The sequence below is a fragment of the Podarcis gaigeae genome (assembly GCF_964106915.1).
Source record: "Podarcis gaigeae genome assembly, chromosome: 3".
Taxonomy (NCBI): domain Eukaryota; kingdom Metazoa; phylum Chordata; class Lepidosauria; order Squamata; family Lacertidae; genus Podarcis; species Podarcis gaigeae.
In genome coordinates, this window is record NC_139680.1 from 114195296 (window position 1) to 114211138 (window position 15843).

At 41.9% G+C, this 15843-nt stretch overlaps 1 protein-coding gene across 6 annotated transcripts in view; it reads left to right on the forward strand.

Annotated features, from left to right (window-relative positions):
• SANBR (SANT and BTB domain regulator of CSR) overlaps positions 1 to 15843 on the forward strand; it is a 35436-nt gene that overhangs the window by 13405 nt on the left and 6188 nt on the right. For 3 of the 6 annotated variants that reach the window (XR_014562753.1, XM_083733322.1, XM_083733320.1), the window contains 13 exons: positions 1138 to 1231; positions 4217 to 4455; positions 6688 to 6746; positions 7060 to 7220; positions 7997 to 8083; positions 8180 to 8290; positions 9421 to 9544; positions 10710 to 10862; positions 11525 to 11670; positions 11788 to 11887; positions 13116 to 13148; positions 13688 to 13787; positions 15286 to 15380. Coding sequence is in view for 4 of the 6 variants with exons in the window: in XM_083733322.1 (XP_083589448.1) it covers positions 1138 to 1231; positions 4217 to 4455; positions 6688 to 6746; positions 7060 to 7220; positions 7997 to 8083; positions 8180 to 8290; positions 9421 to 9544; positions 10710 to 10862; positions 11525 to 11670; positions 11788 to 11887; positions 13116 to 13148; positions 13688 to 13787; positions 15286 to 15380 (1502 nt within the window). In the remaining 2 variants the exon portion in view is untranslated. The remainder of the gene's footprint in view (positions 1 to 1137; positions 1232 to 4216; positions 4456 to 6687; positions 6747 to 7059; positions 7221 to 7996; positions 8084 to 8179; positions 8291 to 9420; positions 9545 to 10709; positions 10863 to 11524; positions 11671 to 11787; positions 11888 to 13115; positions 13149 to 13687; positions 13788 to 15285; positions 15381 to 15843) is intronic. The other 3 variants (XR_014562754.1, XM_083733321.1, XM_083733323.1) reach the window with 2 other exon arrangements.

Genomic DNA, 15843 nt, shown 5'->3' on the forward strand with positions numbered 1-15843 from the left:
GTTCTGTGCACTGGAATTTACCATTGGTTGCAAACCTCCAGTTAGTATATTAATGCCCCAGGGCAATTCTTAATCTGCCTTGTTCAGCACTTACTGCTCTTGGGTTTTCTTTCTCTTTAATGCTCTCTGAGACTTAGCATTAAGTATATTCCTAGTGGGAAAGTGAATAGTAATGGACACTACTGCAGTGGGCTTGTTCATGAACCTTTTAAAGAGAAAATCCAGATAACAGGAACCTTCTGTCTCCATGTTTGGTACTTTAACAAGGAACCTTCAATGTAGGAAGTTGTTTTGGGGGTGGATGAAAGGCAAGATACCAGGCTCCACTGTGTTGTGTTGTGTTGTGTTGTGAGTGTGTTTAAAAAAGCTATACTTTTCCTTTTGGCTGTATGGACATCAGGCAGAGGAATCCCAGTATTAATGACATTATATTTGTCTGTTACTGCTCTCCAAAAGAGAAGTGTAAAAAAGAAGGTCAAACGCATAGCCATGACAGTTTTGTTATTGTTTGTAATACCATTGATTTATTGATTGCCTTCTAAACAACTGCCTCAAGGCGATTTACACATAATTAAAATACAAAAACAGCAAATACTTTTAAAACGAGACCAAAACTTTAACAAAGTAAACACTTGTGCTAAAGACCTACTTATTCAACTGGGAAAGCCTGTTGAAACAAAATTGTCTTTGATTGTTTCTGGAAGGTGCAGTTAGTTGGTGACTGTTGTCTCTTGACAGGAATGCATTATTCTGTGGAACTGGGGCAGCCACCCTAAAAGCCCTGCTCCGCGTTACTGTGGAGCAGGCTTCTGAGGTCCTTGGGAACTGACAGGAGAAACCCTCCCACAGACTTAAGCGATTTTACATCCTCCTTTTTTGTATGTGTGGACATGCACATGGTGACTGAAAGGATTAATCCCTCAATTCCTCTATATGTTTCCACCTGGACTGGATTGATTTTAAAAGTCAGCCTTCCTTTAAAGGAGTGTGTGTGAAAAGGATCCATCTAGTAAGTAAGTGGACAGCTCCCTTAGATCACACTTTATTCTAGGCATAGGACTACCACTTACCAGGCGAAAATGAGAAGACCATCTCAACACTATGTCTTAATGCTTTTTCTCCCCGCTTGCATTTAAGGAAGGCCAAGTGTAGCTTCCTCAAGGAATTGCTCTGCAGAAAGTGAGAAGGGCCCTGCACATAAAGGTGGAGAAAATGCTGATGAAACACAAGGGTAGGAAGATGGTTGTTTGATTTTGGGAAAGCTAGATAAATTTGAATCTTCGACATACGTTTGTTCTCTTCTACGCTTGGATTGTATCTCTGTGTATTTGCGGGATTTCTATTGGGTGGGTGAAGGATTGTGGGGGGCGGGAGAGTTACGCTGGCCTCATTTTTAAACAAAAATTTAGACAAACAGTAACTGAGGAGAAGCTCTTGTGAAAGAGTACCTTCAGGGACTGGCAGGCATTAAAACGCTGGTAGCTTCTCCTCTCTAGAACTGACTCTCCTTTCAGGTTTGGAATCTGTGGTATCCTGGAACCTCTAAGCTTCCCATAGGGTGTTTTTTTGCCTTCTATTCAGTAGAAATGGCTGTTAAGCTTGGAGAAGTAAATGTTTAGCCTTGGCTGGGTGGGACAATGCTCCCTTGTGTGTTAACTTGACATGTGGAAGCAGTCAGTGGGATGTGTTTCTGTATCCCCTCTTCTGGTTAAATGTAGGCAACCTTTCACTTCCTTTGTCATGAATAATAAATCATCTGTTGGGGTTGTAGATGGTGTGAAATATGAATGCCTGTTTCCCCACCCCCTGCCCTCCATTCAGCCATCTTGCAAAGCTTCTCCATCACCTTCGTAAAAAGGCTTGAGTAGTGATGTTGTCTTCATCCTGCTGTCGTTTCCGCTGTGAACCCTGAAAATATATGTCGTGTGTTCACAGGCGTGTTGTAGAGCAGCGGTTTTCAAAACTGGTCCAGGTACTTTTCTACTGTGACTGATGCTCACTTTGAGGAACACCTGGCAGCTTTCCTTGCAAGGCAGCTGCTCTCCTAACCTTTCTACATTCTTGGTTCCCCTGGGGAGACAGCGAGGGGGTCAATAGACCTCAGACCTGGCCTAACACCCTCCTTGCTTTTAATAAACACATATTGCCAGATAGGAGATGGCAGAGAATCCTCTGCCAGTGCAGGTTAATATATAGATGGCTCTTTGCTTGGAAATCACTTTTGCAAAGCTTGCAGGAAGACACCAGTCTCTCTCACCCTAATCAAGCAAGTTCTGCCAGACATGAAGGTTCCATTTCATAAGTATACACTTGTTTTTGTTGTCAGTGAGAACTTCCCTGTTCATTTCAATTGTGGTTTGGGGACCTCTGGCCTAAGGGTCAGATGCAGCTCCTTGCTTAATTTCATTGGATGTTTCCAGAGACTTTACAAAGCAGCAGATTGGGGCTGAGGATGGTGTAGAAGGAAGGAGCTTGGCAACAGCCCACTACTATCTTCCTAGGTGTTGCAACATTTATATTTATCATAATAAAATTATCTGTAATAGCCTGTGATACAGTTCTTTAATATTTGTGTGTGGCACCCGATTGCCCACCTGTGTGGGACATAGGCCCTTGGTAGAAAAAGGGTTCTCCACTCCTGAATAAAGCAGAAGAAATACCTTTCTGCTTTTGTGGAATGCTATTTTTTCTTTCTCTTTGCCCCTGTCTGCGACTAGAAAGGCAACTTGCATCCATTGAAAATACATGTATGAATAATGATAGATATGGGGTCATCTCTTAGGAATAATGAACAGGGTAGCTCTATCTTGACATAAGTGTTCACTATACCCCTTCACTAGAACTTTCTAAAGAGTTGAATGTTGGAGTAGCCTGAGGATATATCTGGTACTGGAGAACCAAAACCCCAGAATTTGCATACAGTTCCATTCTTCCTAATGTGGAGAGGCTTTATTTATAGTAACCCCTTGATGATTTAGCTGACCGCAGTTCAGTGAACAGTTTACACCAGAAATGTAATTGGGGCTGGGTAGTAACTAGAACAAGAGACCTATTTTGGGTATTATTTTTCTTAAATATGCTGCAAGCTTGTGTGTGTTCTGTTTTGCTGCCAGGTTCTGTGATGTGTATAACACAAGCCAATTAAACACACTTGTGAGACTTCTCATTTTTCATCTTTTATTCCGGTTCTGTTAGTCCTCGACTGGAGCTTGAAGTTATGAAGAGCAATAAGCTCCAACTCCAACCAGTCTTTATTTTGCCACCCCTCTGGCCTTGGAGAGGTCAGCCGGCATAATCTACACATTTGAGTTTTAAGGTTTATATTGTGCCTCATCACATGGCAGCCTTAATGGCTTACAATAACGGTTTAAAACAAACAACAATAACTTCAAGTCATATGTGCTAGAATCATTTTTTAAAAAAATGACAACTGAGGGCCAAACTACTGCCAGACAGTAGATGTTTGTGAGTGTCTTCAAGCCATTTTTTAAAGTGAAATGTAGCTGGAGGAGGCTGAGAGTTTAAGTTGGTTACTTAGCCCTTCCCCTGTGACTTTTTTCTGCTCAGAATCATGCCTCTTCAGCAGCTTTTCTACAGTGAGTAGAATAAAGTGTTAAGAATAAAGAGTAGAATAAAGTCCGAGGCTGCTTCCTCTGACCAGATCTACACCTGGTTTTCAGTTAAAAACAGGAGAGATCGGAGATAGCTGCATATATCTAGTTTGGCCTTGGCATTTTCTGGAAGCTTTAATTTAGTGGCCAGTGCCATATTTTGCATTTTTCCTTTCTGCTGCAGAATTTGTGCACGCACATAACATCAGTATGCCCATTTTGCAACTAGAGATGTGAAAGATGACAGCAAGCTGCCAGGTTTCTTCTTTGAGTTTAGAAATGATCTAAGTTGTGAAGTGGGTTTTGCAGATTCACCTAGCTCACCATCCATGAGGCCAAACTTGCTCCAATGTGTAGCTTACATTTCCCCATACCTTTTAATTTTCTTTCTAAACAATTTTTTAAACAAAATCATAGATACAGCTTAAAATCCCTATTATTATATTGTAAAAGTATGCTCCAAACCATGCATGTGTTCATGTGCATTAAAAACTATGTCTAAACTTAAAATTGTGGTAAAATATCTTTGTAAATCATTCTGACATTCCTGTTTGACAAGTTATAATAATTTTCCTCCCTGTGATTTTTTTCCTTCTCAAATAAAGGCCAAATATGGTGATCCATGTGTGTGATGAAGCAAAAAATCTGAAAGAAGATTTTGTTTGTCCGCGAGATCTGTTGATTTCTGAAATGAAGTACTTTGCTGAATATCTGTCAGTGGATGCCCAGCGCTGGGAAGAAGTGGACATTTCAGTTCACTGTGACGTTCACATCTTTAACTGGTTGATAAGATATGTTAAAAGGAACACTAAGGAGTATGAGGTGCATGAAATACCTGCCTTAGGTAAAAGGAAAATCTATTAATGTTTCCTGCAGACTCATTTATTGAAAAGCCTGACTTCTACTTCAGACCAAAATTCTGTGTGCAAATTTGTTTTGCGAGGTAATTTCCTTGCCATTTTCTGCCTTAACTGATAAAAACCTAATCTGCAATAGCTGGAAAACTGAAGCTGTCTGGAAAGTTAATAAAACTAATTTTATTGCCTTTGACATTAGGGAATGTTATCCTGTCTCTTAATACCCCATTCCCTCTCTCACACATGAATTCCCACCCATCCCTTTTCAAGGTTAACCATAGTTGGCTGTGATTTGCAGTTTGCCATGGTGGTTAGAACTGGATTTGCATGGTTGCAAATTCTAGTTTGCTGCTAACCATGGTTAGCTCTGAAAAAGGGGGAAAGAGCATGTGAGCACATGAGATGGTCCTGACCTCCCAACAGGGCAGATTCATGCCTGGACCTGGACCTTATTGAGGGGAAAGGAAGCTCTGGTTTAACCTGCAAATTAAAAAAAAAAAAAATCAGAGGAGAGGAGCAAAGATTATGTTGTGAACCACCCTGTGCTGTTTGGATGGAGGGTGATATATAAATTTAATTAATAATATAATAATACAAAGAGAGTCAAAAATGGTCTTAAGAGAAAAGAACGTTAGAGTTGGTTATCATCTAAAAGGTCTTGGAAGGTTTGACAGAAAATATTAATAAGAATTTGGGTATCTTCCATTTAAGTGAGTACCTAAATAAGCTAACAGTTTGAAGGGAAATAATTTTAATCATCACTCTGGGTGTGATCCAGAGAAGAAATCAAAGCAAGAGTTAAGTGCACACTCAACCTCTTCCTCCCCTCTCTCTTTAAATCACTGAGAGTTCACTCTGGATCACTCTTGTAAGCTGCACATACTTGACAAATTTCTTGATGAAGAACTCCCTTTAGAGAATTTTGTTCCAACACTTAATTGTTAGTTCTGTCCTTTGACTGTTGAAATCTTTGGTCCAAATTGGATGTGATGCTGGCAGACTGGCTTGGCTGGAGCTGGATCTTCCCTAGTCACACACAAAGAGGAAAGGGGGGCAATTATTAGAGCAAAAGGATCACACAGGTGGGATGGGGTGCTAAACTGATCCTCTTGCCTCCACCACAAATTGTCACTTGCAAATGCTACTCTCTTCATATGTGGTCCACTAACAGATGTGAGCTTGGCTAGAAAAAAAATCAGCTGGAGGAACAGGCTAAAGGGAAGTAGGTGTCACGTGTATGGGGAACAGTTTGGTTGCCCTCACTCATGCCTGTTTTGCTTTCAAACCTGACCTTAAACCCAAAGTGTTTGGAGCAGACCCTTTTTTTCTTTTTGGAAAGATCTGCTTGTATAGTGTCTAGTTTGCATGTGTCTGAGGTTGAATGTTTCAAACTTTGAATGACATTTAACTCAGCAAAATAAAACAATTCCTTCCAGTAGCACCTTAGAGACCAACTAAGTTTGTTATTGGTATGAGCTTTTATGTGCATGCACACTTCTTCATGCACTTTTGAAGAAGTGTGCATGCACACGGAAGCTCATACCAATAACAAACTTAGTTGGTCTCTAAGGTGCTACTGGAAGGAATTTTTAAATTTTGTTTCGACTACGGCAGACCAACACGGCTATCTATCTGTAATTTAACTCAGCAGTTTTGGAGAAACTGAGGTTTTTGCTTTCAATGTTTGGAGTGCTTGCACTCATTTTTCTCTCAAAACCTTCAAACTTCCTTTCTAATAAAATAACCCCCCCCCCCCCAAGCTGGAAACTTCATACTCAAGTGCCATAGTTTTATGCAACGTATTTGTAAATATGTGAATCCAGGCTCTTAACTTTTCATTTCAGCTTTAGGTACAATATTATTTTTCTCCAGCTTCTTAATCTAATTTGTCTTGCTTTGCCTTCAAAATGTGAATAGCTAGTTTTAGGCTAACACATTCTTTCTGGTGGGGGTGGTGGGAATGGAAAGGAGAGAGGCAGCTATTTGGGCCTCATTTCGGAAGACTTACAAGGCCCAGTCATGCTATGTCATTAGTTCTCCCTCCTGTAGAAGGGACTGAACCAAGTTCCCAAACTCTCTTCCCATTCCTCTTTAATGGAATGTGGATTTTGTGATGCAAAGAATCTCTTGTAGTGTTTCCTTTTACAAGCAACGTGCAAGGTTAACTGTAATTAATCCTAATAATGCTTTTCGCTTTGTTCTCTTCCTTCTTTCTTTAGAACCAAGCAATGTTATTTCGATTCTTATTTCCTCTGAGTTTCTGAAGATGGATTCTTTAGTGAGTATATAACAGATGTGGGGTTCTGAGCTATCGGAGCTGTTTCCAGAGCTCCTCTCACAAAAAAAACCCTTCCTAAATACAGACAATGCCCCACTCAAGTGACCATGCGGCTGCTGACATGCATACTGTTTTTGGCGCCAAAAGAGGGTGACGTGGCTGAAATGTACATTCATGCAGGCTTCCCACTGACGCATGGAGCAGTCAGAAATGGCACCTGCGCATGAATGGGGTGTTGCTTTTGCAGTGTTAAGATACTTCATTATCACTATTGAGTGTGCTACATCCATATTTTATCTTCCTGTTTTCCTAGGTGGAGAAATGTATTAATTATTGCCACAAGAATATGAGTGCCATCGTAGCCACGCCGTGCAATATGAACTGCATCAATTCTAATCTCCTAACGCGCATAGCGGATCTTTTCACACACAATGAAATAGAGGAGGTGAAGGACAAGAAAGATAAATTTAAGAGGTACATTTTAAAAATCCTGCTGCCTCGTAATGTAAAAATTAGCCGTTCTTTTCGTCTTCCTGCAGTGTTATCCAGATGTTTGCAGTGCAGTTTACGTTGGGCTGCCGTTTGGGGTTGGTTCAGCAGCTGGTGCAAACTGCTAAGTGTGGCAGCTTTCCATGCACGTAGAACACCTCTACTGAAGCGTTTACATTGGTTGCCAGTTGGCCACTAAGCCAAGTTTAAGGTGTTGCTGAATAAAAGCCTGGTCTGAGATGCTTAGGGCATCTGAGAGCCCCTTCCACCATATAGATCAGCCTAACAACTTTGATGACCAGAGGAGGCCCTCCTGGTTGTTCCACATCCATTGGAAATGCATCTCATGACCCAGAGGAGGGAATTCTCAGTCATGGCACCATTTTGTGCTATTGTTTTCTTTCAGAGATCCAGCAGGAGCCACCTGCATTGGCATTTAGTTGTTAACTCATTTTTATTTATTTATTTATTTTTTAAAACACCTTTATTGAAAATTCAAAAAGTACATAACTATATGTGCACCAGACATGGTGAGACGCAAAGGGGGGGGGGAGAACCTGTGCAGAAGGGAAAACAAAAAAAGGTGGGGAGAAACCCAAAACTGTATATTTTACAAGGTTGTTTGTGTACTTCACCAGATTTTAACCTATTACAGGATTTGTAAGAATGGATTCCAAATTTCATTGAATTTGTCCATGGCAAGTCTGCGTTTATATGCAGATAACTCATTTTTATAATGAGCGTCTTTTTGTTACCGACAGCAAACTTTTCTGTAAGAAGATAGAGAGATTGTTTGACCTAGATTACCAGAACCCAGATTCTCAGGGAAGCGCAGCAACCCTGTACAGGTAGACAACTGTCCGCTTATTGATCATATTTCAGCATATTCTTCCCTATTTTCATTGCAAATCTCTCATGCTATAACTTTCTTTTTAAAAAAATAGGTGCTGCTTATGTAAGAAACTCCTAATTAAGGACACTGAAAGAAGAATCCCATGTGTTCCTGGAAAGATCAATGTAGATCAGCATGGAAACATTATCTATGTACACATAAGGTGCTTCATAAATCATATTGTAACAACATTTTTACAGGGTGTGTTCACAGATTCTATTTAATCTGCATCATAACAGACTTTTTAATTATAATCTGAGTTCTTCCAGGGATTCAGTCCCAGAACAGAGGTCAGTCCATTAGGGCAATAGTGGCCTTAAAGATGTACTGTATATGATAGTTAAGTGTCATGATCAAGTTATTAATACTAGGGCAGCACGAGGGTCAGGAACAAAGGGTTAGAAAGACTTGCTCCCCTTCATTCCTAGGCTTCTTTCTCGCAGCAGCGATGGCAGGTTAAGGGGGCTGGGGAAAGCTCCTCAGTGAGAGCCAGTGTGGTGTAGTGGTTAAGAGCGGTAGTCTCGTAATCTGGGGAACCGGGTTCGCTTCCCTGCTCCTCCACATGCAGCTGCTGGGTGACCTTGGGCTAGTCACACTTCTCTGACGTTTCTTAGCCCCACTCACCTCACAGGGTGTTTGTTGTGGGGGAGGAAGGAAAAGGAGAATGTTAGCCACTTTCAGACTCCTTAGGGTAGTGATAAAGCGGGATTTCAAATCCAAACTCTTCTTCTTCTTCTTCCTCAGCTGCAGGGTGGTCTTTCCCCCTTTGTTCCTCTACTTCCCTCCAGTGGCAGCAGCAGTGACAAAAGTATGGGAAGGCTGCACAGGTTGCCTGCCTGCCCTTTCACCCCTCTTTGCCATCACTGTGGTGATGGCTGAGTGCAAATATAGTATGTTTTAACAAGGGCTGTCACCAGATTGACAAAATCTTAGTCAATTATTGAATTGATCAAATTGACACAATTTTTTCTAAAGAGCAAAAATATACTCTTTGATTTTAGATGATGCACACATGTTTTGTCGTGGCCAGAGACATGAAGGGTGTCTCATTTAATCCGGGAATGAATGCCTATTCTCTAAGAGAGCAGTTAAAAAGTCGTGTCCCTCCGTAATTAAAAAAACCAGGCAACAGCACCCTAAGAAATTGGTTAACGTTGTAGCCCTTGTTTTAATTCTTCTGTGCAATTTAACTTTGTCATTGAGGGGGAAAGGTACAAAACTTACCAGTGGGAATTGAGAACTATTCTATTCACTCTGATCTGCCTGACCACTTGCTCCTCTTTGTATATACAGAGATAAATCTTGGGATGTGCATGAGTATTTGCTGAGTCTTTTTGAAGAATTAAAATCTTGGCGAGATGTATATTGGCGCCTTTGGGGAACTATCAATTGGCTGATCTGTTCAAGATGTAATCAAGTGAGTGTTTTCGGTTACCTCTGCACACTCCTGACTGTCTCTCCTGGAACTTACAAAGTTAGGTTTTCAAATTCTGTAGAACGAAGGGTGAGGTTCAACTATTAAACTAGTGGAAGCCAGCACCAAGACCTCTGCCTGCACAATGCCCTCCCCTCCTGTGACAAAGGGGGATTCTCAGATGAGCCTCTCACCCCCTTTCCTTGCCCAACCGCTGCCAGTTGAGTCTTAGGTAAAGGTAAAGGGACCCCTGACCATTAGGTCCAGTCGTGACCAACTCTGGGGTTGCGGCGCTCATCTCGCTTTATTGACTGAGGGAGCCGGTGTACAGTTTCCGGGTCATGTGGCCAGCATGACTAAGCCACTTCTGGCGAACCAGAGCAGCGCACTGGTAAACACTGTTTACCTTCCCACCAAAAGTGGTACCTATTTATCTACTTGCACTTTGATGTGCTTTCGAACTGCTAGGTTGGCAGGAGCTGGGACCGAGCAACGGGAGCTCACCCCGTCATGGGGATTCGAACCGCCAATCTTCTGATCAGGTTATTGTTGTTGCCACCAACTCACACTTGGAGCACAGATGGGAGGGGGCTTCGAATGCAACAAAGCAATTATTTTTTTACAAAGAAAGGCTCTTAGCCAGTCCAGTGTACACTGTACTTCATGGCCAACCTTCACACAACTCACTAGCTGCCAGTTTTCTTATGCTACTCCAAGATCAAAGCAGCTTGGTTGTTTCCCTGGTAGACTCCTGTAACTTCCTAAAACACAGGAACTCAGGGACCAATGCACCCTGCATCTTCCAGACAGTTCTTATAAGTTATTAAGAGTGCAAAGCTTGTACTGATGGACTAATTGCCATAGTCGTACATTGAATTCCTTCCCATGTTTTTGTACATTGAGGATGAATAAGGGATAAATAGTTTGCGCTGAACTAATTTGGTCAAGTCTTTTGAGAATGCTGAGAATGGGCCACCCAGCACTTCATTTAATCAGTGCCGTTTTCAAAGGATAAGAGCAGCAGCAGCCAGCTTGTACATCCTAGTATACAGCTATTTGTTAGACGACATCTCTGTATTCTGCTGTATACCCTTTCTGCACCTTAAACTTGGGAATACTTGATCTTGAGAGTAGTGATTTTGTTGTCGTTGTTGCATCTCCCTTGCAGACTTTCCTGTGTACTGAATTCTCCCATTGCCAATACCACCCTCAGCCAGTTGTCTACCCTGGCGTGGTAGGTGCTCTTGGTTCCAATGGTACCGGAGTGTATCCCTGCTGTAACCAGAAGGTTCTGAGATTTGATCCTGCTCCTCTTCCAAAAGTATGTATTTGGGGGAAAGACTCTTTAAAACCTCTTTGATTTTTCCACAAGCCACATTCTCTTGAACCGTGTTTTATACACAACAAAAGTATGGAGTGATTCCTGCCACCCCCTAGCCTGGTGTGTTAGGGCCCACAGTATAATTGCCTGAGCTGGAGTCAATATTTAAAACGGTATGTTATCTAGCTAACATGCAAGCTAACTGTACTCTATCCATGAACATATCTAATTCTTCATCATGGTTAGGTGTTGAATCCTAATATCCAAACTAGGATTGGCCACAAATTAGAATGTGAAACCCTGATTTGAAGCAATCTTTCTAACCATGGCCAGCACTATCCATGATTTGCAATTACGTCTGCGTTAAGGAAGTACCGTATTTTTTGCCCTATAAGACTCACTTTTTCCCTCCTAAAAAGTAAGGGGAAATGTGTGTGCATCTTATGGAGCGAATGCAGGCTGCACAGCTATCCCAGAAGCCAGAACAGCAAGAGGGATTGCTGCTTTCACTGCGTAGCGATCCCTCTTGCTGTTCTGGCTTCTGAGATTCAGAATATTTTTTTTCTTGTTTTCCTCCTCCAAAAACCAGGTGCGTCTTGTGGTCTGGTGCGTAAATACGGTACCTTAGCTAACGTCTATCTCCCTCTATTTTTTAATGGAAGGGGTGCAAAGTAAGGGACCATGTGATTGGCTTGCCTGCTGGAGGAGAAGGTGTGGATGCTGTTCCCTACCAGACTGCTAAAATACTGAACGATCTGACTCAGCACAGAAATGTCATTGTTGTGCCTTTTGAAAAAGACCAAAACAGGTAAGAAAAGAGGTATGTCTTCATCTTTCCTGGGCAAGCACCCCACCATTCTGGTAGACTTCTTTAGAATCAGTAACAACCCAGTCCATAATATTTCTAAATACTTATTTTTTCAAGTGATTCTGGAATTGGACTGAGTGACGAGAAGAGTATTGAATGTGATGTGCTCTTGGAGCCAAATGCACCGTGGGGCCCCAGAACAGGAGAAATTAATGCTGTGAGTATCCGTCCCCACGTCCATCTGCTTTTCCTTTCCACATTGTTCATATTGCTTGACTGGCTCAATAGCTCAGTAGCTTTGAGTATACTTCTAGGACAGTATTTCCCAACCTTGTGCCTCCAGCTGTTTTTGGACTACAATTCCCATCATCCCTTGCCACTGGTCTTGCTAGTCAGGGATGATGGGAGTTGTAGTTCAAAAACAGCTGGAGGCACAAGGTTGGGAAACACTGCTCTAGGATGAAGCTCCAGTCATTAAGTGTAGATGTATGTGTGGTGATCACACAGGGTCCCCGAACGTTTCACCGTCTATTGATCCCTGTGCCACCACTTTATCCCTGTGCCACCACCCAGGCCCTACCTGGTACAATACTGAGTCCAGTCAGGGTTAAATTGGAACATAAACTTCTGTTTATTTATTGCAGTTTAACAAGTGTGGGGTTTCATAAACGGTATCGGTCAATTACAGTCATGGGGTGCCTATCCAGACCTATAACTTTCGCTACCTGCTCTCACTCACTAAACCACCTCTCAGATATTTACTCGTCTTCCTAGCTTCTAACTGTTCCTGACTCAACTTATTTCGCTACACTGATTCAACCTACCCACAGACTCTATCCCAATTCACTCCCACTCCAACCCAACTCCCAACGAACTCCCCCCTTTGCCCCTCCCAGAGCTGGTTTTATAGTCCCTCTGACTCCACCCCGGGGTCCTGATTGGGTAACCTGTTTAACTATTTCACCTCCAGCACTCTCATATGTTAACGTCACAGTATGTACTGGCCATGCTCTGCAGCTGATGTGCAATTTGCATCCATCCAAGTGGGTGTGAACTGGGATCGATCCAGGGAATCTTACAAGGGGCTGAGGCGGCATGCTTGGTACCCGTGTGTCCATATTATGGAATGGAACATTGTGTGGAATCTATGTGGATTTATAATCCTTTCTCTCAGAGTAGTGTTTTGAAATAGTGTCCATGGAGGAATAAATATAAATAGAAAATACTGTATCTTAATGGAGGGGAAAGCACCTGAGTTAGAATGCAAGCATTCATTAGTCGGTCACGTGGGCGCTAGTTGGAAATACATACAGAGGGAGGACTGTTCTTATCTGAAAGATATTTCGGAGTGTCCTTTCATGCACAAATAGGTTGCATGAAAGGTGCTGCCGGTAACCCTACCACTGCCAGTTTTAATTTTCTTCCCCCCCCCCCTCCTTCTCTAGTTCCTTTCTCTGAAAAACTGGACTCTCCAGCTGGTACGTTTGCCCGAGTTATTCCTATTCTATGTGCTGATTCTTTTTGTGTTTTAAATATTCTGTATGTGCTGCACTAGCTGTCATATTTAAACCACTGAGCAGCGTGATCATTAAAAAGAAGAAAAAGGTAATTAAAATGCATTGGGGTGGGATACCTATTTAAATGCATCTCTTTTTCAAAAACCACAAATGGTCTTATCAGCCTACAGCACTGATTCCTAGCACAGTTGTTTGAGTTTTGACTCAAATTTGCCTAGAAGCTGTGATGTAACATAATTGAGTATTGCAAAATTTGAGACTGAAGTTGTTTCTAGTTAAACTTTTTTAGAGTAAGGTAGGGTAGTCTGTTTTGGTCTCTACCTTTACAGATCAGGAGGAGATGAAGGCTCTTCAGCAAAAGCAGTTAGAGGATGTCAGCTATCATTCTTGCTTACCTGTCAGGCCTTAATTTTTTTTACTGGTTTGCAGAGCAGGGGGAACCTGTGGTCTTTTGGAGAGAAAAAGTGATAGTTGCTATGCTTTTTCCTTGACAACAATAGAAACAACAGTTGTTGCTTTCAGAAGATGATGAATACACCACTGGCTCTGAGGTCACAGAGGATGAAGTAGGCGATGAGGAAGAAGTATACAAGAAACCAGGTATATTCCCTGCCTGTGACCTTGCAGGTGTTCTCTGCTAGCAGTTAGGGATCCCCCCCCATGTGTATGTGTGTGTGTGTGAGAGAGAGAGAGAGGGAGAGAGGGAGAGAGGGAGAGAGAAGATTGCCTGTTGGAAAAACAAACCTTGTCACAAGTAGCTCTATCATTTTTAATTATAATACTAAATTAAAAATTAAGTGAGTATTGTAATTTAAAATCTGTGTGTGATGCAGGTGAGCATAAACCTCCATAGAGGTACACACAGCTCAACATCTTGAGAGCAAGTGTGGTATAGTGGGTAAGAGCAGTAGACTCATAATCTGGTGAACAGGGTTCACTTTCCCGCTCCTCCACATGCAGCTGCTGGGTGACCTTGGGCCAGTCACACTTCTCTGAAGTCTCTCAGCCTCACTCACCTCACAGAGTGTTTCTTGTGGGGGAGGAAGGGAAAAGGAGATTGTTAGCTACTTTGAGACTCTTTAGGGTAGTGATAAAGCAGGATATCAAATCCAAACAACAACTCCCCTCCTCCTCCTCCTCCTCCCCCTCCTCCCTTTAAAGGATATAATCCATGCACTGTTAAATGCAGTGCTGGCCCACCTATTTCACCTTTTAAGCATTTTGGTGTACTGGCCAGGAAGGTTTTTAAAAACAACAAACAAACAAACAAATTGTGGGATGTTATGGAATTGTGGGTTGGAACAGGTTTGAAGTGGAATTATAAGTATGTGGTGGGGGTGGAATAAATTCATTAAGGACATTAAGATCAGCAAAGGGAACACAGTTACTCTTAGCACTTCCTAATCTTGTACAGAGTACTGCTGCTCCAGTCCTCTGGTTACCGAGTGAAATTAGACAAGCCATTTTAAGAAATATGAATTGTAAAACCAATTGCAGAAATGGTTTTATCATTCTCAGTCTTTTGTATTTTATCTCATTTCTCACTGCTTCAGTAGCTTTTGGCTGTGAAGAAGTTAATCTGTTAAATAATGATTATTGGCTTGTGGTGATGTGCTTTTTCACTGGTGGCATGGGTGTTAGGAAATGAACTCACTACTGAAACTTGAGAAGCCCCATCTGTACTGGCATACCACTGGCTTTGGAAGATGCACCTGTTTACAGTGATATTCCCTTGACCTCACAACCAGAGTCTTCTAGTTTTATTTGCTGTGTTGTTTTAATGGTATTGTTTCATTGCATGTTTTAATCATGGCTGTTTATATTTAATGTCTGCGTAATTGTTTTTTTATACTTGTAAACTGCTTAGAAGCTTGTTTTGGCAAGAAGCAATATATAGTGATAAATTAACTGGAGTTTGCTATTTTATTTGATGACGAAAGTCACTGCACAGGGAGACAAATCTGTCACACTTTGCAGTACTGCTCATATTTCCTCTATAGATCAGCCGTGAAGATAGAGAGATTTCAGAATTGCATCAATCAAGAAGAGTGTGATAAATAGGAGGGGCGACTTATAATTGTCTTGTGCATATTATTAGCAGGAAGAAAAGAGCGGTCAAAGAAATCCCACAGACATCCAAAGAAACAAGTGTCTTCACCCAGTGTTCAAAAGAAGGAAAAGAATCTGGAGAAGGTAATCCTGAGAGATCTTCTCAACTATTGTGCAACCTTTGTGAGGACATAAGTCTGGCTATTTCTCTGTGGATTCATCTTATACCTTTGTTACTTTACTGAGGACAGCATGAACTTCATTTGATTTAGTTTTTTAACCTGGTCCTGAAGATCAAACTGCATCCAGTGAGAGTTGCTGAAATCTTTTATCAGTGTACGCCTGGGGATGATCTCCACTGAACTCAGTGGGACTTCCTTCTGAGTAGACATGGATAGAATTGCACTGTTTCTCAGGCTGCAATGCTATGGTGAGGTAGGGAGGATGGCATGGTGGTTGCTGTGGTCTGGGGAGAGGGGAAGTAATGCTGCTGTCAGAACACAGCTGGCAGTATATCTGTTCCTGTGGAGCTTTCCACTTGTATACTGAGGGCTCTTTCAGGTGAATAAGTACTGTTATGTCAGTGGTTTAGCACTTAATCTCCTTC